The following is a 25102-nucleotide window of genomic DNA, read 5'->3' on the forward strand; positions in this document are numbered from 1 at the left end:
AGTGGGTTGTAGAGCCCTGCAGCTGCTGTGCTGTGGTGGTTGTGGTTTGTGAATCCCCTCAGTTGTGCAAGATGTGAACCTCATCCCAGCAAATTCAGGAAAGCAAATTCTTGTGTATCATCTCCCTGCTAATTGATAGGAAGGGTGAAGGAAGTGAGTCTGTGACACGTTTGGGGCAGGAGAAATTCCAATTAGAGATGCAGAAAAGTGTTATTTCCCACCAGGTTCAAATTATGGAGCAAGTATCTGAAGGGGCTGTGAAACCTCCACCTTTGGAGGTGGCTCCAAGTGGACATGGAGCTTCTCAGAGTTGTGGGTTTGCATCTTGCCACTGGAGGTGATCCAGAGGGAGCAAAGAGCCTTCTCATCCCCAAAGAGACACTCAGTTGTGTGTTCTGTGAGTGAGAGAAGCCAAGCATGAACACAGTGGAAGGAAATAACATCATTATCATTCCTGATGTAAGAACCGTGCCAAAATGTTTTCCAGGTTGAGGATTTATATTGCAAATGAACATCAACCTTGGATGGTGTTACCTCATGCAGAAGGGCAACTAAATGCACATTATTTTTATTCTAGGAAACAGTGGAGGGAAAAAGCTTTTGCTTTGAATTTGCCTCTGAAATGTATGAGATGAGGCAATTCTATCCCTGAATTTTTTTTTTAAAGAAAAGCTGGCAATGTCTTCTGGAAAACGTGTGGATTAACAGGATGGATTCAGCTGGGTTAGTCTCGTGTTTACATGTTTGGTTTTCTGATAGAAGAAAATTCTTGTTTTAGAGTTGTTGCTTGATTTTTTTATTTAAACAACAATGTATTGCAAATAGAGATATAAAAACCTATCATTTATATAGAGACTAATAAATAAATGTTAATGTAGTTGTAGTTTCAAGTTTTTCTTTTGAAAATGCACTTTTTTCCTTAATGACCATTTTGCTACAAGTATTAGAGAAAATTTGGTATAGCAGATGAACTCAGTTTCAGCCTTTTTAATTGCTTTTGGTAAAGGAAATTATGCACTTTATACCTAAAGGAATGTTTAAATCAGGTTTTAGCTCTGATCTTCAAGTGTTCAGATCTTCAGAAACAAGTGGAGTATGTTACAGGACCAGTTAAAGAATATCCATATTTAAATCAATACTAAGATTTACTGATGATAATAGAGAATTAAGGAGGAGAGAGATAAATAGTATTTTGTAGCTTTTAAAACTTAGGAAATAGGCCCAGAGATTGGGATAAGGGTAGGGAGAGATCTGGTTCCTTTTCCATGGATTCAGTCCTTCAGGAACTGCTGCAGTGTGGGTCCCTTTGTCCATGGGGTCGGTCCTTCAGGAACTGCTGCAGTGTGGATCCCTTTGTCCATAGGGTCAGTCCTTCAGGAACTGCTGCAGTGTGGGTCCCTTTGTCCATGGGGTCAGTCCTTCAGGAACTCTCCAAGGTGGGCTCCTCTGTCCATGGGGCCACACGTCCTGCAAGGACCCTGCTCCAGCATGTGCTTCCCAGAGGTTCCTTTGGGCATCTCCCTGCTCCGGTGGGGGGTTTTCTCTGGGATTCAGGTAGATCCCAGCCCCATCATGGGCCCCCATGGGCTGCAGGGCACAGCTGCTTCACTCTGGGCTCCACCGTGGGTGGTGGAAGCAGAAGAGCCTTGAGAAGGGTGGTGTAACCTCATTTTCTTTGCTGTTTAACACTGGAGTTTTTCTGGGATTTTTGTATCATCATTTGAAGTCTGTGAAGATGGGAAGTAGGAGAACGTTTCTGAAAGGCTGGGCAAGAGGTATTAGTGCAAATAAAGCTGGAATGAAAGAACTGGACTCTGATCCTTGTGGGTCCCTTCCAGCTCAGAATATTCTGTGTTTCTGTGACTCCCTGCATTTAGGAAGTTGAGGGCATTTCAGGCATTCAGACTTGCAGAGAAGCAGTTTAAGGGCAGTGAGAAGAGAGTAAAACCTTCCCTTTCAGGCAGCCTGGGTAAATTTTCAGGGTTAATTTCAATTACGATGCTTTTGAAAATTTGTCCTGCTTGTAGGGAACAAAGAGATTGGGCTTTTTGCCTGGAAGGTGTCCTGGAAAGCTGTGATTCCCCAGGCCACACCAGTGCTTTTTTTCCCCCACTCCAGTGATTTCAGAGCAGGGATTGATGGGCCCCTGTTCCTTAACGAGTTTGCTGAATTGATTTTATCATTGCTTTTTGTCACTTTCCTAGAACTAACATGGAAATGATAAAAAAAAAAAGGTCCGGCTGACACCACCCAGGCACGGGGTGTTAAAGTTGGTAGGACCCGGGATCATCAGCAGCCATAATTGACAAATAATACCCCTCATAAATACTGCCAGTCTTTTCAATTAGTTTTCATCTCAAATTCGGGATGCAAAATGATGGCCTGTCAAGTGACAATGGATGACAAAAATTAATAAATTGTCTTCTAAATAGTATGGACACTTAAGAAAAATTGGGCAGCCAATTTAGCACAGCATGAACCGGGGGGAACCTTTTGTACTGTTGCTGTGCCACTAATGTTGTCTGGGTCTTTATTAATGGTGCTTGGCTGCTGCTGACAGTTTTGTTGCTACTGGCAACTTTCTTCATTAAAATTAAAGCCAGCGTCAAATCCCATTAGCTGCACTCTGGGTACCTTGCATTTTTATTTATATATATCTATATTTATTTATTTGTCTTTACAAACACGTTCTTTATCTATAGGAAGTTTGGGAAAGGTGGTTAAAAATTGGTCTTTCATCTTGTCCACGGCTCATCACTTAATAAATAATGGATTATATTGGGATTTTTTTTTTTGAGGGAGATTGTCTCCAACATTTTACAGCTTGCCTAGTCCACAGCCAAGTAACTGCACAGAGAAATCCATAAATGAGCTTTATAAATTACCTTTTCTGAACGTGGTGTTCTTCTGTGTTGCCTGCAAGCCACTTGGATCTGGGATACTCTGTCGTAAAACAATCGTAGCCTCTGGAGCAGCTTCTGTTCTTGTTGTCTCTCCCTCTGAAATATTAATGAGGTTAAAACGGAGGGATCAACATGTGTGTGAGACCACTCTTTAAAGGGAAATAAAGTGTGTATCTTTACATGATTTTGGGAAGGAACAAATATCTTGTGTTTGCGGAAACATCTTTTGAGTTTCTGCTTTAACAACTTAAGGATTGACTCCTTAGGCTGAAGGAGGGCAGGGTTAGATGGGATATTGGGAAGGAATTCTTTGCTGGGAGGGTGGGCAGGCCCTGACGCACGGAGCCCAGAGCAGCTGTGGCTGCCCCTGGATCCCTGGAAGTGTCCAAGGCCAGGGGGGACAGGGCTTGGAGGAGCCTGGGATAGTGGAAGGTGTCCCTGCCATGGCAGGGGGTGGCACTGGATGGGTTTTAAGGTCCCTCCCAACCCAAACCATTCCAGGATTCTGTGATTCCTTTTAACAAGTCTTAATAAATAGATTAGTAAGTCTTAATAAACAGATAGCACATAATAACAGCCTTTGCCATATCTGCTGTCACTGCTGAGTATTCTAAAACATTAAAAAGCTGAGTGACCAGTGCATTAAATTCCCACGGCAATCTGTGTTCTGCCTTTCAAATCACACATGAAGAAATTCAAGGCTTTGCAGAGAGAAATGTGGGAAAATCAGGGAAAAAATTCTTCCAGAAACATCTCTCAGGTGTCCTTCCAGGAATGCTCAGAGTGGAACATGGTCTTCCACTCTTCGTGGTGCATCACAATTTGCTACTGAGCTATATCTCAGTTTTCTCTAAGAGTAGGTATATCCAAGAGGGTTTGGTTGTTACAGCATCTTGCTAATTGTGCTGCTCTGGGCTTGGGGGCAGACCTCCCTGGCTGGTGTCACATTTGTGTTCCTGACATCATTTGGGTACAAGCCAGTGATGCAAAAATGTCTCATCTGCCTCCTGATTCTCCAGGCTTCTGGGAGATGGAAATGCTTCGTGAAGTGCAAAGTACGGCTTGGGTTGACATCTCTTGGCAGGGTTGGAAGTAGATGGTGTTTAGGGATCCTTCCAAGCCAAAGCATTCTGGGATTCTGCATCCCTCTGATGGGGATTGGACAGAGAGAAGCAAAGTCTTCTGATGGCAGCTTGATTTTGCTGTTGTCACCATGGAAATGCCTTTTGATTCAGGAATTGGGATGGTTTGGCTTCTGTCCCAGGGCTAGCACCATGAAACTGCAGGTAGAGCCAGACTGAAGGCAGTGCCAGTGGGTTCCTTGCAGAAAACCAGAAGTGCTGAATCCAAAACCCCATTTAAACATTGGCTTTGTTTGGGAGTGATCTCATGTGGTAAGTGAGAAACAATTAACAGTTCAAATGGTCTTTTAAACTGGTGCACTTTTGCAGCAATTTTTGGGCAGAAAGATGTGCTCAAATCTGGGTTTCAGTTCATCTGAAATGTGGGTTGAGTGACCCTATGATTCACAAGAATGGATACTTGATAGAAATGAAATAAACTGGTGACATCAAATTAGCATCTATCTAATAAATCCAAGCTGTGCTTTTAGCTCTTCTGCTAAATCTTCTTGCTTTTAAAAAATAAATAAATAAAGGTGTCAGTAGTTAATTGTTGACTGAAGCTTAATATCTGTTGAAGCAAATGAGCCATGAAATACACTACACAGGAAGTATTGTATCTGGAGTGATTTTAACATTAAAACAATATTACAATTTTTAACTTGCTGACACAATATGCAGAATCCTTTATTTTGAAATTGCCCTGATTAATGCTAAACTCGGGAAGTCAGGGAGAGGAGGAGTCAATGCTGTATATAAAGCAAGGCAAGCCAGGACAAAACCTTTTCTTCTCAGAAGAATATTAAATAAAAATAAACAAATTTTGGGGTGTCTCAGGTTGTTACTTCAGGAATCCTAATAATAACCTTGTCAAAAGCATTGATTTATAATTTCTAGGAAATGTTCTTGCAATTGACTGGCACTGGCAATGTCTCATGTTTTGTTACCTCTAATTTCTTTAACAACTACTGTGGTAAAAATGGGTGAGTTCTGCTTCTGACAGCAGTCACTTTGCCTGTTTTCTATAACAATTTAAGAACACAGGGTGAAAAACCTGTACTTGAAAGCTGTCTTTAGGTTGTACCCTTAAATCCTGGGAAATGGCCTTGGATAGGTTTTCCCTGAGTTCAGGGAGGTGTTGGAGATGTGGAGATGCCTTGGTGTAAAAGAATCATCAAATCACAGAATATTCTGAGCTGGAAGGGATCCATGAGGATCATTCAGTCCAAATCCTGACCCTGCACAGACACCCCACCAAGCTGAGTGTTGTGGGGAGTAGTTTTCCAGCAAAATTTTACATCCTCTCAAACGTCTTCTCCCAGTGTGACTCAAGTCATGGTCCTTGGCCAAGACCAGAAGGTTTTGAGTGAATTAGCTGCACATTTTTGTGTATTCACAGCTGAAGCCAAAATGATTTTGTTTTCAGATGGTAAACTACGAACTGATTCGTAAGAAGAAAGAGCAGACAGTTGTGTGTGTTTTGAAAATGGTTATTTAAAAAGATGTGCCTCTGCTGCACCAGTAGGTAAATCATAATTTTTCTAAGCTGTTTAGCTCCATGACTGCTCACACATTCAGCAAGTAGCAGAGGGATGTGGTTGTAGCTGTCTCTTCATGCAGTTGTCCTGTGTATCTTGGCATGTTCTGCATTTCTTAAAGTATTCCCCGGATGTTGAAGATAGAATGTACAGTTTTTGCAGCTTTTTCTGAGAATGTGAAACATGATTTTATGAACTCCAGGAAACAGGATCCAGTAGGGAAAGCATTTTTCCTCACTAGGTTCCTCATTTGTTTTCTGCTATAATGATGAGAGGACAGTGCCTGACATACCGTGAGTGCATCTCTGAAGGACCATCATCACCTTCATTCCTCTGAGTGAGCTGGACATCTCAGGAACACCACCAGGAATGCCTATTTAATCTGTTTTCCTTTTTTTTCCTCTTGCTCTTAGGAGAGACTGGAAGAAAGGGAGTGGGGTGTGTGGATGGAAGAGTGCTGGAGCATCCTGATGAGCCCTGCTCACCCACCCTGGTCTAGTGCAAGGTGTCACTGCCCATGGCAGGCACAAGATGAGGTTCAAGGTCCCTTCCAACCCAGACCATTCTGGGATTCTGTGATCTTTGCAGTGTTGAACCAGTTCAGTGTGTCCTGGCAGACACTTCTGTAGTGGGGTGTTGATGCTGATGGTCCTTGACCAGAGATGAGGTGTAAAAGTAGAAAAATGGAGCAATCAGGAAATATTGTTAATTAGAATTATGAAGAAGCTGGCCTTCTAATGCAGAATTTTTTTAAAAAATATATATTTATTCTCCTGCCCGTACAAAAGTTTGAGGACCAGAAGCATAACTGTTCAGCAAAATTTATTTTTCAAGGAGGACACTCCTGTTGATTAAAAAAAAATTAAAACAAATTTTAAAATCCCATTATGGAGCAGAGTTTCTGAGGTTGGTTGTTGAAGGCCTTTTTGGTCCCAAAATTTCCTGACATGAAGTGTGAATCCTTTCTGTACAATAACATGGAACACAGTTTAAGGAAAAAAAGGAACACACACGCACACACTTTTTTTTTTTTTTCCTGCCAGCATTCTGGGGTTTGTTATTCAGCCGATGCTGTATTAAATTGGATTTTGTGTCCATCATTATTAAAATGTGAAGTGTGTCGGTCACAAAGCATACATTTCAGGGCAGTTAGCTGAATAATTCTTTTCTTTATTATCCCAAATTACTGCTGAGCTCTGGAGAGGTGAGCAGTTTAGCCAATTATTGCCATTTGAGCTGGATTTGTGGGTGATTAGCTCCTGGTCGAATTCAGTCCTGGCAAGGGCTTTGAAGCCTTTCCTTGTGTGATTTTCACAGCGGTGAGGTAGGAATAGACGAGGCTAATGACAGGAAGGTCGCCTGGGTGAGGTGACCTGTGGGGGGGGGGGCCCGGGTTTAGCAAATAGGGCATCCACAATAACAAGTGTGTCACTAACCCCGCCGTGCATAATCGGAGTTTTATAGGATTGTTGGAGATGCTGACAGCTCAATTAAAGTGTAACCCTTTGTACCATATAGCCCCGGCAGAACGACAGAAATATTACCAACAAAAAAGGGAGGGGACCACAAGGGAACTGGTTAAAGATCCAGGGTTCTTTTTCTTTTCCCCCCCTCCATCGGAGCCTGCACGGAACGGGCTGCAGAAAGCATCCATTTGTGAAATAATAGGTTGTCCAGGGGAGGGGTATGGTGCCAAACATGGCTACAAAAAAAAAAAAAAAAGCTGCTCTTAAGTGGTCTTCCTGATGTTTCTATGGAAACACTATAGTGTCGGCAGAGAAAGTTAAAACTGGGTTTTAAGCTTTTCATGGCTTTTCTCCCTTTTCCGTTCCCCCGGCCAAATCCCTACTTTATATAAAATATGATAAGGAGAATTTCGGGGACTGGGGAGCGCTCCTGTGAGGAAAAGCAGATCCTCTGCTTAGGAGTGGTCATGGCTGCATGAGGATTCCTTATTTTCCAGCACCCACCCAAGGCTGTTTGTTTCTTGAGAGAAGTCAATGTTTTGGGGCTCCCTTTTCATGCCTGCCCCTTCAGCCATTCCCAGACGTTCCCACTCTCGGAGCCTTTCCCACAGCTGTGTTTGCTCACACAGGATCCGCTTCCCAACGCTGTTTTTCCTTTGCCCAAGGTAATGATTTGCATCGAAGTGCATTTCACTGGTGTCAGGGAAACCACAGCTGCCAGTGCCAAGGGGTTAATAAACCAACTACTGGAGATTGTTAAGGGCTGGGATTGGTTTTTTTTCCTATTTTTTAGTAGTCTAGAGTAAGCAGAATAAGTCTTGGAAGGCAACAGAGGCAGAAACTACTGCAAGGCAGGGAAATAATGTGATTTTCTTGTGCTGTGTCCTGTTCAGAGAGGTAAACTGGGGTGAAAGATGTGCCAGTCATTTAAATACCTGATTGCGTTTTGTAGCACACTTGAGTGTTCAGCTCCACAGGAAGGACGTGTGGTGGCTGTAACTGAGTTTGCAGTCTGCTGTTGACTTCAGTCTCGCTTCAGAAATAGTCATAAAGCAGGGCCAAGGAAAGAGTGCCCCTGTCCCAAAGCTGCCAGCTGAAGGAGAACTCAAGAAGAGTTGGAGGAACTTGTGCATCAACTCTGTTGGCGAGATCCAGAGGCTGAAATACTGGAGCAGACAGTAATCAAGGATGGAGCTTGGAGCAACCTGGGATCATGGAGGATGTCCCTGCCCATGGCAGGGGGTGGAATGAGATGGTCTTTAAGCTCCCTTCCAGTCATTCTGGGATTAAAAGTAAAGATGCAGTAACAGTGAACGCTAAGTTTGTTCTTCCTATTGAGTTTGTCCTTGGTGCTGCTGTTCCTTGCAGGAATTTGGTGGCTGTCCTTTGGTGGCAGTCTTCATTGCTGCTGCTGTGATGAACTGTTAAGAGTTGCTTAATCAGCATTGGGTTTTTTTCCAGTACATCTTTCTAATTTTCTTTGGTAGCTTGTGTGCAGAGAGCTTGGAAAATAACGAGTTGCAGGTTGATTGTCCTTCAAGTTTAAGTAAAGCCATTATCTTCTGCTCCCCAAGTCAGGTGATAGATCCTCTCTGTTCTTTGTCTTCAAATGGAAATCGTGGCTGATGAGCCCCAGCATTAGGTAACCATTCATGGAGTAATTACCTGCTGTGCAGTCACTGCCTGGTGTTTAGGGAATGTTGGAAGAGAATTGGGTGCAATGTTCTGATTTCATTTTCTCCTAAAGCACAGAACATAAATTTGAATAGTTTCTGCAGTGTGGGAGCATCTTTGTAGCAAAACTCTGCCGCTGCTGCTATGCCAGTTTTTAAGGGAGGTGGGAGGGGTTTTCCATGTGCACAACTGTAGTAAGAACATGCAGGGTTTTGGAGGGTTTTTTTTTTGCAACGTTATTGTTAGATACTGAAGCTGGAGAATGTTTGAGCTCTCCTGTTTTCAGAACTCTTCAGAGCCACTCCAGGCTCTTGTAACCTTTTTTTTTGGTTCAGATGGTCCCCAGTTGTGCTCTGCTACTGTAAGAGGTCATAGAATCCCAAAATAGTTTGGGGTGGAAGGGACCTCAAAGCTGACCCCGTTCCACCCCCTGCCATGGGCAGGGACACCTCCCACTGTCCCAGGCTGCTCCAAGCCCCAACGTCCAGCCTGGCCTTGGGCACTGCCAGGGATCCAGGGGCAGCCACAGCTGCTCTGGGCACCCTGTGCCAGGGCCTGCCCACCCTCACAGGCAGCAATTACTTCCTAATATCCCATTTATCCCAATTTCCTTCTGGCAGTGTGAATCCATTCCCCTTGTCCTGTCTCTCCAGGCCCTTATCCAAAATCCCTCTATTTTTTTTTTTTAAGCCCCCTTTATGTATCAGAAGGGAGAGGGAAGTTTGCTACAGGTTTCCAAGTATAAAAACATAAACCAGCTTCACGTCTCATTGACCAAAAGAACAAGCAGCATTCCCCTAAATTAAAAGACCTAAGTCTGGGAAACTGAGAAAACAAGTTATATTTTCATGGAAGGGTTCCAAATACACTGGGAATCTTCAACAGTTTATTCACTAGAGGATTTTAGGTTTAAAGAAAGAACAACCTGGTCTAGTGGAAGGTGTCCCTGCCCATGATAGGGGATGGAGCAAGATGAACTTTAAGGTCCCTTCCAACCCAAACTATTCTGGGATTCTCTGACTCTCTATGGATCTATGATTCAGTCATTGCCAAAATACTCTTTTGGCATGCAGTTATTGTTTGAAGGTGAGACAGTTTGACCTGCTGAAGAATGGACTTTAACACCAGAAACCTGTTACATCTAAATCTTCTGGAGGCAAAATAATGAAAAATTAATCCCATGTTTATTATCAGGTGGCCCCAGTGCTGTTGGACAGACTATGCAGAGCTGGCTCGTCATTGAATCCTGGGGGTTTCACCAGCATTTGTTCTCCACATTAATAGATTCACAGGAAGTGGGTGTTTTATAGGCCAGAATTTGTATGTAACAATTAGTTTGTGATCCTGACCGAGTGGCTGCCTTCAGAGTCATTTGAAGGAGGAGGTTTTTCATGGCTGAGAGTTTGTCTTTTTTGAGCAGGATGCACAGGAGCTGTAGAAAATTCCTACCAGTGCTAGCTGCTAATCATGGCTATGAGAACTGCAGACCTGAATGGAAAATAAGGAATTTATGTTGTTAATGATGAAGTGTGAGATTACCTGTTTTCATTCTGTCAGAGCAGCATCAGGGAAGCAATATGGGGTCAGCTAAAAATTAGGGAGGGGATGAAACAGAAGGCTGGCAGAAGTTTGCACCTCAGCCATGGCAGTGGGGTAAATTTCTGAAAGAAAATTAGAAACCTAAGTGGAATAATGGAATGGCTTTGGTTGGATGGGATCCTGAAGCTCATCTAGTTCCAAGCCCTGCCTTGTAGGTACCCTGTTTCCTTTTCCAGAAGGTCCAATCTTGGCTTTGCTGACTTCAAAGACCATTTTTAAGGCTTCTCACCTGCCAGCATCTTCAATGCAGCATTAAGCAACTTCAAAAGGTCACTTTTTGAAATGCTGATAATTTGCTATTTAAAACCTAAAATATTTCTGTAGAACAAATTGATGATTGTTTCACCCCTGAGTCATTATTTAAGCAGGCAAGGTTTGGAGCTCACAGAGGGCACCCAAAAGAGCCAGATTTGCTGGTTGCTGCGTATTCAGGTGAACTGGGTGTTCCACGTGCCCTGGTCCCTTCACCAGTGCTGGGTGTGTTGTTTTCTTTCCACCTGGGCTCCAATCAATCCGGGGCTGGCGGCTTTCCATTAGCTGCTCCTGCTCCACGGTAATGTTGGGATTGCAGAGCCTGCTGGCAGTCTGTAACTTCCCCAGGTGCCCTGGAGCTCAGCAGCCTAAGCTGATTGACTCAGTTAGGGCCCCAGTCCCTAACAGCAAATGCAATCAATAAATCTTAGTTGGTAAATAATTGCTATCGAACAGAGTTTTAATATAAATTTATGAGTGGTGTTTTATCACAGCTTGAGGCTACAGCAAGCCACTGAGTGATGGATTTCAGATCACACTTGCATTCATTACATTAACTTTGTAAGTTATTTAAAGCTTGTACACTTAACATTGCTTTTGGCTTGCAATGACCTCCTGGGAGTAGACGTAGCACACACATTACTAATGGAGAGCTGGCTCTGTTCGCTCCCTGGATCCTCCAGCAAACCCAGCGAGTGAGCTCCATGCACTCCACTTGGAGCCTTTTTCCTCCAGCACCTTAAAACCACAAGCTGAAGGACTCACCATTCCTCCCTGAAACAGAGTTGCAGTTTTGGAGGGAAGGTGGTAAAAAAAAGAAAAATTAAAAAAGGCAATTTGAGGTGTGAAGTTCTTCTCGGTTTGTGTGGAGATCAGAGGTGTTAAATTCTTAGTGTTGAGTCTGGAGGCTCTGGAGGTGCACCCAACTGCCCATGGAGGGCTGTGAGAAATTAAAGATTTCATACAAGTTATGGAAAATAGCATAATCCAATTAATAATTATTTGAGGCAGGGATTATTTAGACCAAAATAATTGGTATTTGGAGTAGAAGATTTACTTAGGCTCTTACTGCATAGCTTGGGAACTCAATGGGATTTTTCCAGTGTGCTGTGTCTGTGTGGGGACCTGTTTGGCAGTGACTGGGGACGTGCCCAAGCTGCCTTGGAGGTACCAGGGGTCAGCAGGAACCCCTGGATTTCATTTCCTCAGCACAGGACCTGATGTGACTTAAATGTAGCCATGATGTGACTGAAGCAAGGAGTTTTTTTTGGTTTTTTTTTTTTTTTTTTTTTTTTCTTTTTCTTTTTTTTTCTTTTAAGAAACATTTCCTGTCATGTGGGCCATTTTTTTTAAAGTGTAGCTAACGTTAAAGTGCATTTATAACTGATCTAAACTCTGATTCTAAGACTGTTTCTCCAGACCATTCTATAAAATTACCACAAAGTGGTGGCCTTGGGGATAAAGACTGTGGTTTATATGGGCTGCTTTGCTTTATAGCACTTTAAGTTAGCTCCTTGTATTCACAGCAGTTTGCTCTCCAGGTACTTCAGGATACTTTTAATTATCACATAACGTGAAAATGATTCTGTTTGCCAAAGGAATGCCTGAAGAAAATGGATTGGGAAGTCTGGTTTGTGTAGCTAGGCACAAATAGGTCCATCATCCCTATTCAGTTCTGAGCTGGGCGGGTTGGTTTTTGTTTGGGTTTTTTTTTTTTACATCAAAGCACAGAGTTCTGCTTTAAAAACATGGTAAAACCTCTTTTTGAATAATATTCTTCATTTAGATCCAAAACTAGAATGTCATAATTCGTACTTAGATAGTAGCAAAACTTTAAGTAGTAAAAATCACGACCGTGGTAGATTTTTACTCTTTTTTGAGATTATAATTGACACGAATTGAAAATTATGTAGGTAATGACATGTTTTCTGTATAGCAAAGGGGCAGTTAAAAGGTTATGAAATATGTACATTTCACTGGCTTCAAAACTTGAAAAAAAGAAGGCAAAGGGAAAAAAGAAAATCCCCATTGTGATCCTTACTGCTTTTTCCCCATTAGAAGGTCTGAAGAACAAACCAGTGCAGAGAAACAGTAATTTTTGATCCCCATGGCACAGCACTAACTAGAATTGGGTCCCCCTAAACACCAGTGCTGTGCTGCAGGTGAGGTATGAAAGATGGGAAAGGTGAAGAGACAGATCACCTCCTATAGACAAACAGGAGAGTCAAAGGCAGAAATAAGCTTTCATTTTTTAATAGAAGAAAACAACGTCTCCAAGCGCCGGCAGGCAGTAATTGGGATGAGCAGGAGCTTTTGTGAGGAGGCGTTTCAGAAGCCCCGTTCTCCTTGAAAAAGTTTGAGTTCTAGCAAGGAGCAGAACAAAAAAAATACAGACATGTGACCCACAGAGAGGCAGAAAGTTGGGAGTTTGGATCACTGTGCTGTTCAGTGTCCAGCAGGAGCTTTCCTTTGTGGTCCCACCATGGAGTGTGTTGGGAAGGGCTCTTCTCTGAAGTTCTGCTCCAGCTGTGTGGCCAGGAGCAGGGCTGCTACTTGGGTGGAGCTGACCTGTGTCCCGTCCTGGCTTTGGGATAGGGTCTGCAGAGGGATCACTTCATAAAGCTGCAAGTTTAATGGGAAAACAAACAGTGGAACTCATTTTCAAGGCTTAAACTACTTTTAACAAGAACTCCATGGGAGTTGGAAGTGCCGTGCTTGGTAGGGCATCTTTCTGTGTTCTGTTTTCCCTTTATTTTAATTGGCTTGTACAATGACAAGGGGAAAACTTGTTTTATAGGGATTAGGGAGCTGAAGTTTGTGATGGGTGGATTCCTGGTTGGGATTTATTGCAATGGGTCCACTTTGATCAGAGCTTGATCTGTGACACCAGTGTGTCCCTGTGCTGGGTACTGAGCATGGGATCTCCACTGGGCATTCCAGTAAGGCTTTGCACAACCATAATACTGCCTGGATCCATTAGGAACTGCCTTCTGGCTTGGGTTTGGAAATTAAAATTTCCTAAGGAAGTGCATTCTTCATTTACTACCTGGAGTGTTCTGCAGCACATGGTATTTTATTTTGCAAAGTGAATTTTGGTTTTACAGCTGAGAACAGGTCAATGTACAGTAGCAGCTCCTGTCTGTTGGAACACAATGATGACTTTTAATCTTTGCTGTTCATGAGAAGTTATGGCTGCTCCATCCCTGGAAATGTTCCAGGACAGGTTGGACAGGGCTTGGAGCCACCTGGTCCAGTGGAGGGTGTCCCTGCCCCTGGCTGGGGGTTGGAACTGGATTTTAATGTCCCTTCCAGCCTGAACCCTTCTGGGATTCTGTGATGGTTGTCATTCATCCCTGACTGAATATGGTGGAAAGGTGGTTCACTTTTCCCTCCTTTCTTCTCCAGTCACACCTCTGTCATTAAATTATCCAGGATTTACTTGAAACACTTTGTATTTGCTCTGGTTTTGTTTTGTTACTCTTGCCTGGGATTGGAGTTTCTTTTGCTGGAATGAGGGGTTTCCGTGGTGGTGTCACCTTTGTGCAGAGGGAATGAGAACACAGATGTGTGCTCTTCTGTGGGCAAGGAATCCCCAGGAGATGCTGGAGGGAGAGGCCACACAGCAGGATCCTCCCTCAACCTGGGCTCACCATTTATTTTATAGGGTAAGGAAATGCAGAGCATGGTGTCTTCATCAGCTAGGAATCCATGTGGGTCACACTAAAATGTACTTTCCTGAGGCATGGAATTCAAGGAAAAAGAGGGTTTTTCTACCCACTGGACAAAGCCAGTGGAGGGAATGTGCATTGTGGGAGAGGCAGGGGAAACAGTGTCACTTCCAGGAGAAAGCCTGTCATAAAATGCTCATCTGGAAAGGCAATTACTCTTCTCTCTGTGTCTTGGGAAGTTGTGTGTCATGTGTGTTTGTTTGTGTGGTCATTTCACCTTTTCTCTCTCTCTCCCTTTCCAGGGGATGCTGCTGAAGCGGAGTGGCAAGTCCCTGAACAAGGAGTGGAAGAAGAAGTACGTGACACTGTGTGACAACGGCGTGCTGACCTACCACCCCAGCCTGCACGTGAGTACCCCCTGCCCTGGGAGCCCCAGCCCTGACAGCAGGCTCAGCCATGCCTTTGCTGGGACCACTGTGCTTCCTCTCTCCTCATTCGCCTCCCTCTTAAGGAATCATCACCTGGAGTGAAACTCCCTGCTGCAAGTCGGAGTGCGCTCCAGTTCCTCTGACTCCACTGGGACTGGGGCTTCCTTGCATCCCAAGAGGCTGCTGGAGCTGTATAAGCCTTTATTTTCTGTTCATTCTTTATGAGCTTGTTGTTGATCCCAGGGTTAAAAAACAAGTGCTTTACAAGAAAAAGTTTCCTAGGGGTAGTAAAGAATGTGGAGAGGTCTTTGTCTGTTGTGATAAGGCACGAAATGATGACACAGACACTGCTGCTCTCGAGGGGAACAAAAAGAAGCACCTTTATTTTCTGACTCCAACATTTATAGTTTTCCAAAGGTGACAGTGGATTGGAGGGTGACAGTGCCACCTCTCCAATGCCACTGGACAGACCAAGGGTCCATCAATTCTCTCCACCTCCATGAAAGAATGCAAAACATAGGTTATTTACAGAACTGTGTGTGAGAAAGTTTGTTGAAAGAATGTAAACATCAGAAGGCTTAACAAAGTCTTACAAAATCAGGGCGACAGGTCTTTGTCAGTGTGCAGGGCTGTGGTTTATCCAGGAGAATTCTGAGCAGCTTTTTGGACATAGAATAGCTATTAAAAATTGTTCCATACAACTTTTCCATGTTGAGGCATCTGTTCCTGTCCCAAGGATGCTGCCTGTCCCTCAGAGTGTGTGGCGCAACTCCTAGTATGGATTTGGGGGTGGAAGGAGCACAGAGATCCCACTCAGGACTAACCTACCCCAGAAATCATGGTGTGACCCTCACCAAGGTAAAATATATATTATACATATATATAAAGATAGATAGATAGATAGGTAGATAGATAGATAGATAGATGATAGATAAGTGAGATATACGGATATTAGATATATAGATGTATAGAAATATCTACCTACACATATAAATATATAAAAATAAATACAAATATATAAATATAGAAATATATACATGTATGTGTGGTTTTATATAATATCTGATCTTGTATTTTATCATTATCCCACATATGCAAATCAGAGGGTTGCCACTGGTAATGTTTTTAGGACCAGTTGTTTCTAAACCTATTGGTGGCATCTTGAGCTCCTGGGCACTTTTGCATTAAGGAGTGAAAATCAAGGTTTTGATGCATTTTCTATAAATTCTGGCATTTGCAGACCTGGAACTGGCAGGAAACTTCTGCTTTACATGGGTGGTGTCTGAGGAGCATGGAACCCTAGAATGATTAAGTTTGGAAAGCACTCTTAAGATTATCCAGGCCAGCTAGAGCCCAGCACTAAAGCGCATCCCCAAGTGCCACATCCATGTCTGGCCACTGATGCTGTGCTTGCCCCTACTTGCTGTTCCCTGTCTGTGGAATATTAGCACTTTTTCCCTGCCTTGACACAAGATTTTATGGTCTCAGGTCCTGCCATAATGATGCTTTGCTCTGGTTTCTGATGTGATGTCCATGTCTCTTAAACATATATGTGGTAAATTAGATGACAGGTCGCTTCGAGGCATTGCTGCTTCCCATCAGAAACCTTGTCCCTCAGCCCCGGTGTTCCGGAGCAGGGTTTTCACTGCTCCTTTGTGTAATGGCGTTCACGTCTTTCTGCCCAATTTGGTCACTTTTAGTGCCTCTAAATGTGACTAATTCTGCTGTGAAGTAGCCCTGAAACACCCAAATTTGTGTGTTGGCATTGCTCCCGGAAGGGAAGCACGGATTCTGCGTGCCCCACCTGAGCGTGCCTTAGCTTGTGCTGGTCATCAAGCGAGGAGGAGGCTGTTGTGTGTGCCCTGGCCCCTTCCTGGCTGCTGGAAAAGGCTCTTTTGTTCCTGGCAGGGCTGTGCACGTGTGAGTTTTCCATTGCTCTGGCAGACAATGGAGAAACTTCTCCTCTGCAGGCTCCCCCGGAGCTGTGGCGTCGCCCCCAGAGTAAGAATCCACTGAGGTTACACGTAATTACTTTGAGATTAGAGGTAAATCCGTCGGAGATTAGAGAGAATCCATTTAAAGAAGAAGTAATTACCAGCCTGTAATTGTTTCCCTCTGTCCTCCACCGTGCCTCCCCACCCCAAGAAGAAGGTGCTGGGTTCAGTGTTGCTGTTTCCTCCTTGCGTGGATCAGACTGGTTTGTGAGGGAACCACAGATATTTTCAGTCAGTCACACTCCCAGTACACTTCGTACTAAACTTCGTTGTCAGGAATGTCACAATTTCTTCTTGAGGATTGCCCGGTGAGAGGGTGTTCCCCCAGACAGAGCTCTGATACTGTGTTTCTGGTTTGGTTTTGCTGGGTTTTGTTTGTCATTAATTTGTTCCTTTTTTTCACAAGAAAGTGATGAATTTTTAATGCTGTGCTTGCATTTCTGTCTGGGATAATTTCTTACATTATTTTGAAAAATCAGGGCCTTATTCCTACCAAGTTTCCCATTAAGTAGCAGTGAAGAAAAGAGCTTTTGTTAGCCATCTAAAGTCAGTTTCCTAAACTTGTGCAAAGCCTAGCTCTAATCAGATTTGGGTTGTTTCAAATGTGCAGATCACTTTAGTTAATCAAAATGTTGCCCTTTTTATTCTGGAGTGAATTTTTAATTGCAGTGAAAGGTGGGCTGGCCTCTAGTGGTGGCAGAAAAAGGAAATTTAGGAGATCATTTGGTTTGTCCAGCCTGTGGTTTGAGTCAGAGCCTAACACCTGGTGTTTGAAGGGCCAATTACAATGTTTAGTGGCTGATAGTGAGCACTGTGTTAAATATTGCTCGGGGTTTGGCCACAGGTGGATCAGTTGTCTCTGCCAGATGCATTCGGTGGCGGCTCAGGCACGAAGCAGTGGTTTAAACATAGAAAATAGGTACTGCAGAATCCAGCCCTGACATCCTCCTTGAAAGCATTGCCTGCAGAATGAAAGGTTTTGGGGAGGGGAGGGAAAAATCAAATTAGGTCCTTTCTTTCAGAGGAGGTGTCCCCGGGAGGGTCAGGCGTGTTTGGCAGGGCAGCGTGCAGAAATGAGCGCGGCATTGTGCCAGCCACGCGAGTGACTCCTGGTGCCACCAGGTTGATGTTTGACACAATAGCGAAATCCCTCTCATTTCTTTTCAAGAAAGTGGGGGGAGAAGAAAGTGGGGGAAGAAAAATATGTGTACATAAGCACCCTACTGTTTCCTGACTTGGTCGTGTCAGGTTTTTTCAAGAGCCTCAAACCTTCCCGTCCCTTGGGACGCCGAGGAGCTCTGCCAATAGAAAATGGTTGGGGATAATGAGAGAGAACTTTGACCCTCAGGCTTCAAAGTTCACCAGAGCTCCCTATTCATCTTGGGCTTCTGGAGCAGAGCCGTGGAGTGGATCACTAAAATTCTGGCCGGCAAATTCCGTGTCAGCCTCCCCAAAGGGCCCCGGGGGAATTTGCCGAGGCATCTCCTGGCTTTTTAATGGCGGGATGCTCCCAGAATGCATTCACCAGCATACCTGCTGGGCAGCACTGCTTTATTTGAGCCTTCCCCTGATGAATAGCTGATGATGTCTCACCACTGGCTGCCTGCCACGGGGTGCCAGCGTGCCACAGGTCAGCACGTGACAAAGCTTTAGCTGTGGATGTCCCTTCTCTGCTCTTGTATCTTCACCGTCGCTGCGCCTCGGTTATGAAAAGAAGGAAAGGGGGGAAAAGGCTGAAAACAGCTATTTTTTGGTAAGGGCAGTTTTCCCCTTTTATGTTTAGTTTGGTCTAGATTTAATTTCAAATAAAGGCTCAGTGCTGGGGCACCTTGTGGGGGAAGAAGGGCTTCTTAAATACATGAGAAGGAAGGTGTGATGCCCATCTCCAGCACATCGGGTACACAAACCCCATGTATCTGCACAGCAAGGTTGGTGTTTGCTGGCTGCAGCCTTTAACCTTCATCTTCACTGGTCTCGTGTGATGACCTGGGGATTGTAAACATGACTTGGCAGGGGGGAAAATCTGGCCTTATCTCCATGAGGGAGGTGTGGATTCACCTGGTTTGCTCAATTCATCCACAGTAGCCACAGTTCCAAATTCTCCCTTAAATACAGTGCTGGCTGGCTGAGCAGCCCATGTAAGCATTAGCAGTGTTGTTCTATCCACAGATATATTGGATTTTGTGTTTTTTTTATAAAGGCAACATTTCAGCCTGATAAGGAGTCAGATCCAACACTAGGCTAAACTTGGCAGAAAAGCTTCAGCAATACATTATATGACACGTTCTCTGGGAAGACCCTGCAAAGACTGTAAAATCCCTTTAAGGCTTGAGGTGTTGTTTGAGCTTTCTCTGCTTGGCAGTTTCCTCCAGAAAAAGCAGATGGTGAAAAGCAGGAGGCTTCAGAGAATGTCCTCTCTGTTGGTATCTGGAAGTGTTGCAGCTCCATGCACTTTTCTCAGTCCCAGCATTTCTCTCAGAACTGCAGTTCAAATTTTTGCTGTTGCTATTGCAGAGCTGCAGTTTGAAATTTTTGCTACCAGAGCAGTATGCTGTCCTGTGTGGCCAGTCAGCCCCCAGAGCCTGGTGCTGCTCTTCCCATTAGGAATATCCTCCACAGCCATCATTGCAGCTCAGCCTTATTTCCAGGTTCTGTTACCTCAGGCAGTTCAATAGCTCTGAAGTGTGTTGTTTGTGTTGCTTTAAGAAAAATATTCATGCTCATATATTTCTAAAATACCATCGTGTATGTCCATTTTTTCCCCTATTTTTGCTCTGAAGGAATGTAAAGCTGGATATTGGCTGGCTCTGAAGGGCCTTTTAACTGGCATTTCCTGTCAACAAGTAATCCTCAAATGAGCCTTGGGTAAAGAGAGACTTGAACTGACAAAAGGACCCTAGAAGTGCTCAAGGCCAGGCTGGAGAGGGTTTGGAGCAACGTGGGGTAGTGGAAGGTTCCTGTCCATGGCAGGGGGGTAGAACAGGGTGGGCTTTAAGGTCTGTTCCAACCCAAACCATTCTGGGATTCTGTGTTACTTTTCACGTGTGGTGTGACTCTCCCTTCTGAGAGAGCAGTGATCAAAACATATCCTGCAGCTTGAGTATTGATGAAGATTGATCCGAAGCTTTATTGTGGTTACTATTGCATCCATTGGCATGCCTAAAACATTGGTTAGAAGAAAATTAATGATAGGAACAGTTAAATATGAGTATAGTAATTTTTGATTTTTATAAAGTGCTGTAGCTGTACAGATCACTCAGTCACTTTTGAGCTTATTGGAAAACTTCTTTATTGTCTTATTCTGAAAGATGTAATGGAGTGAAGATAAATTTGGGAGAAAGATATAAAACTGAATATCACAGAAGCACAGAACATCCTGGGTGGGAAGTGACCCACAAGGATCTGTTCAGGCCTCTATGCCCTCGAGGGAGTCGACACTCAGTAGTGTGGCAAATACAATTGTGCTTCGGCAGCGCTGCGCAGGCTGGAGCAAACACACATTTCAGCGCCAAATCTGCCTGCTCCTTCTTCAGAAAGTCAAGGGAAATTCTGAGGATCAGAATGAGTTGCAATTTAAAAGGCAAAAGCCAAGCTAATAATTAATCAGGGGGGTTTATAAAATTAGGGCTTCCTGTCCAGCCGAGCTAACTGCTGTGGATATAAATGCTTCATAAATTACTCAGGATGGTAAAACTCTGGTTTGTCTTTTACAGCAGCTCTTGTTACAAAGGCTGAATGAGAAGTGAAGTGCAAGGGGAAGAGTTTTCTTAAAATTTTATTCAAATAAGGGATCCATTTGCAGAAGGACCAACATTTTGTTGCTGTTGTGTTCCAAGTCTTGCCCCGACTTCCTCCCCTGCTCCTGCAACCCTGATGGCGCTGGTTAACACCACGCTATAGATACAGCCCGTGCTTTTTATTACTGAAATGTAATGTTCTTGATTCCCAACATGAAGCAAACAGATTCACGATGGCCTTGCTTTTGTCAGGACAGAGTGCTTTAGGGTGATCAGTGTTTTCCAGAACGCGTTCCCATTCCTCTGTTCTCCTCAGAAAATAACATTTCATGCCTTTCCTTCAGATTAACTGTGTATTATGAGGCTGAATGATATTATGGCCGTGTTTATATGCGAGAGGGGGGGACAGCTAATTCCCAAGGACCATTTGATGAATATATTCCACTGTGGCTCATAGCCCGACGATCCGTCCGCGGCTCAGGCCCTTCCTGGGAAAAGCGGTGAGGCCGAGGACTTGGGGAGACTTGTGGGGGTTTTTTTTGTTGTTGTTTCTTCTTAGGTGTGCCCGTGGCCCCACACGGAAACCAATCAAGGAGCGATTTATGTTCATTAAGGGCTTGTCAAAACTGAAAAATTTTCTAATCAACGGCGATGTGGCGGCGGCCCCTCCATGGCTGGGAGTGTCGCCTCGGCGGCAGCGGCTCCATGCCTGTTACAACTCTAGGCTAGGAATCTGCTGATGATTACATTAGGCTAAGCTGCGAAGTAAATGAACCATGGCTTATTTAGGTGCAACTAGCTCCAGTGTAGTCCTGCCCCGCAGGGCACTTTATAGCGTTTTATGGCTTTAAAATTAGTGTAGCTTCCCATTTGCTGCAGGGTGCTGCATGTTATGCCTTTGAACTCAATAAGCAAAGGGAAGGGGGCCTTTTGTTTTTTTCTTCTTCTCCCCCCTCCCTCCTTTTCTTCTTTTTGCAGTTTAGCAATTTTGTTTTGCATCTTTTCCAGACGGCGTTTTGCAATAAAAATGTCTGACTGCCACGGAGAGGCACAAAAGTCAGGGCTCCATCCAATTTCCCGGGCTGCTCTTGGTTTGGGGGGAAGAGGATTTGGTTGTTGCTGAGGGTGAACAATAGGTTTTGTGCCTCCAGTAGGTCAGCTTACAAAATTGGAATTGTCTTTCAAAAAATACACTGCACACAGCCTTTAAAATGTCATCCAGAGGTGCAACCATAAACTTCCTTTTCCATAATAATTTTTATTACGTCTCAGATCAGGAAACACTATTTTAACCTCAGTAAGTGGAGCCTTAGGAGTGTTATGTCTGATTGAACAGTGGGGGAAAGCAAAATGAAGGTGTTTTTTACAGAATCACAGAACAGTTTGGGTTGGGAAGGACCTTGAAGCTTATCTTGTTCCACCTCCCTGCCATGTCTTCCGCTATCCCAGGTTGTTCACAGCCCCATCCAACCTGGCCTTTGGACACTACCAGGGACAGGTTAGAAACTCATCATCTCTCAGTGGAAACCAGGCACAGAACTGGGGAGGATTCTTAGCCTGGACCTGTTCCTAGTGATGGAAAAACAGGCTTTTGAGAGATTGGAATAGCTGAAAAGGACAAAAAAGTGTGATATTCATACCTGTGTACCATTATAGCCTTGGAAAGTCACTGCTCTTGGAGAGTCTCTCATTTCATATGTGGTGCACTGGAAGAGGGTGACAGTGGGACAGATGGAAGAAACACGGGGAGCCCTCTAGGAAGGAGCAGATATTATTTTAGATTTTAGTGTCGTTACACGTGGCTTGTCCCAAGGTGAGTGGTTTCAATGTGAGCTTGGAAACCCCTTTGCCCAATGTGAAACTATAACCCCTGTGAAGGCTTTCTCCCTCTCCACCACCCTTGAGTTATTTGAAAACCCTCAAACTCCGTAATGTTTTTTATAACCATGCTTTAATGATCTAAGACATGTCTTTAACTTAAGGATGGCTCTAGAGCACAAGGACAAGGGGGAATGGCTTTAAGCTGAAGGAGGGTAGATTCAGATTGGATATTGGGAAGGAATTCCTCGCTGTGAGGGTGGGGAGGCCCTTGCCCAGAGAAGCTGTGGCTGCTTCATCCCTGGAAGTGCTCAGGGCCAGCTTGGATATAGGCATCAAGCTGGAGCCACACATGGCCTGGGTTCAGCTTGTGGCCCTTGGTGGAGTCTCTTTGAAATCATTGTGACGTGTAGCTGTAAATTCAACAACTGCTGTCATTCAGAATCCAAAGAGCCCCCCGAAATGGGGGTGTCACTTTTGGGTAGGCCTGTTTAGAAAACATGATCATACCCGTTTGCTCAATTTGCATGTCTGAAAGGCTCCTGCTCAGTTAATTGGTTAAATTAATTTCTGCTGTTGTAAACAGAGAGCTGCTGTATTAAGAGCAGAACTAAAGTAATTTTACTTTACATTATTCTGTGTCGTGGCGCATCGTTCCTTTCTTACTCAAGGCAATTCATTTTGTGGGGCTGTCAAGTGATATTTGGCGTCATCTTCAGTCAATGGAGCTTTTTTGATTTTCCCCTGATATTTTAACAGTTTATTTAGTCCTGTAGATAATGGTCAATGGCCTTGAGTAGTCAAATTAACACCTCGGTGGCGCCGTAGCGGAGCGGTAACCCGGGGAGGAAAAGGGATGAGAATCGACGCGGGGAGCGCGTTTTGGGGGATTATGGATTGATGGATGCCGAGGCAGCATCGCCCCGCTCTGACTAAGATGGAGCTGCCAGTTAGTGCTGACTGCAGGCCATGGCCTGCCTGGTGTCTCAGCAGCTCCAGCGGAGCCAGGATGGAGACCTTGGGTAGCCCTTGGATCCCGGGACCAGCGGAACATTCCCCCAGCCGCCAGAACCACAGACCCATTGGATTCAATCCTGTAATTCCTGGATTCAGTCCTGTAGGGATCTCTTTGGGACATGGCTGGTGTCCCCCCTGCCCTGGGAGGAGGGGGAGCCGTGTTAAGCTGTGCTGCTGCGAGCCCCGGGTCCCCCTGCCACAACTCTCAATTGCTAGCAGGTTTCTCTCACTGCACCTCATTTGCATCTGGGACATCAATTAGCATGTTTGTTGAGGCTAATTGAATGAAACTCAATCATAGCTCTTAATTGCTTGACTATGTGAAAAGAAATCACATTAATGCAGCTAATTAAGTGTATGGCAATAGATGCAACATAATTAGGAGCGAAATGTAAAAAACAAGCGACGCGGAGGTGCGAGCGCAGGGTGTGGGGGATCGGGGCACCCGCATCTCCTCCGTGCCACATGTTTGGGGAGGGGTCCCTCTGCTTTGCTGCTGGCTTTAATTTTTATTTTTCGTATTATTTTTTTCCCCCTGCCTTGCCGAATGATGAATGTGGACAAGTTGAGAAGAAAAATGCAAATGGATTCGCAATTACTAGTTTTTCAAGCTGTTGAGGGGCAGAAGATGCCACGTCTGGGGTGGCCCACTGTTGAGTGGGCTCTAGGGACTTGTTAAGTGCTGTTTAAAAGTACTTGGCTTTGAATTACCCTCATGCCTTGTTAAAGGGTTTTTTTCCCCCTTTTTTCTCGGATCAGCATTTTCTACAACTAACATCTTGGGGAGTTATCCCTGTACCATTTGCATATCAAAATCCAGTTTGCTGTCTTCTCTTTAACACAGTATATTCCAGATGACAGCAAGACCCTCATCTGTTCTAATCTGATCAAACCCTCCATTGCGCTTCTGAAGCCCCGGCGTCATTTTGTAGTTTGAACTTTCATTCCCCGAGCGAGCAGGGATCTGACGGGGCTGGGAACGCTGTCCTTGCCCTCCCCTCCTCGGGGAGACCCGCAGATTATTGCTGTGCACCCTGCCCACGATGAAAGGGCCTTTATTATTTACATTTGATATATCCCCATAAATATTTAAGCTGACATTAATACCTACCCGGCATCTGTTGTCGTTCGGACGCTTCGCTCTGACGGCGGCCGCAGCGCGCGTCGGTTTTGTGTTTGCCAACGCTCCCTCAAGTGGTTTTGTGGCTCACCTCAGCCTGGTTTGCACCCAGCTAAAAGACCTTTAACAACACCCTGCCACACCTCAAGTTGGGAAATCACACCCAGCCTTCATCTGAGCTGGATCCAAAACCCCCTTCTCCAGTTGAAGTTGGTTGTACATTAAATAAAACTATTGGAAAAGAGCACGTGCTGAGGTTTAGTCACTCTCTGATTAAACCTCACTTTACAGCCCACAAGCAATAGATGCTCAATTATCTTCTGTTTATTGTATTTTAATTTGTGAAGAAGTGACACCCGAACAAGAAAGTTCTGCCAAGTTCATGATTTATGGATGAAAGGTGTTTGTTCTCCAACACCTAGTAAAGGAATTTTCCTGAGTGGATTGCCTTTGTTTTTCTCTTGGCGGCAGAGCTCTGTGTCCTCTCCCCACTAATTGTTCAGACCCCACCTTTTCCTGTTAATAATTCTCAGCTTGGGAAAAGTAAGCTACCGTGATGGCTTAGTTTAAGGGTTTTATCACTGATTTCTGTTAACTAGGAAGAAATTATTGCTGGTCCAGATTTTTGATGGGTTTTGAGCAGAATAAATAATTTGTGTTATAGAAACTGCCAAAGGCGAAAGAATCTTGATGAGGGAGCAATCAGCTGCCTGGATTGTGGCAGCAGGATACAGATTTTGGGTAAATTCAGGAAATCTCTTGTGAAG

At 44.3% G+C, this 25102-nt stretch overlaps 1 protein-coding gene across 11 annotated transcripts in view; it reads left to right on the forward strand.

The window, feature by feature from the left end:
- The window catches only part of AGAP1 (ArfGAP with GTPase domain, ankyrin repeat and PH domain 1), a 306975-nt gene that overhangs the window by 172963 nt on the left and 108910 nt on the right, over positions 1 to 25102 (forward strand). For all 11 annotated transcript variants that reach the window (XM_041399539.1, XM_041399540.1, XM_041399541.1 and 8 more), the window contains one exon: positions 14524 to 14628. In XM_041399539.1, the coding sequence (XP_041255473.1) occupies positions 14524 to 14628 (105 nt within the window). The remainder of the gene's footprint in view (positions 1 to 14523; positions 14629 to 25102) is intronic.

This window comes from Onychostruthus taczanowskii, unplaced genomic scaffold (genome assembly GCF_017590055.1).
Source record: "Onychostruthus taczanowskii isolate IOZ18803 unplaced genomic scaffold, ASM1759005v1 scaffold164, whole genome shotgun sequence".
NCBI classification, from domain to species: Eukaryota; Metazoa; Chordata; class Aves; order Passeriformes; family Passeridae; genus Onychostruthus; species Onychostruthus taczanowskii.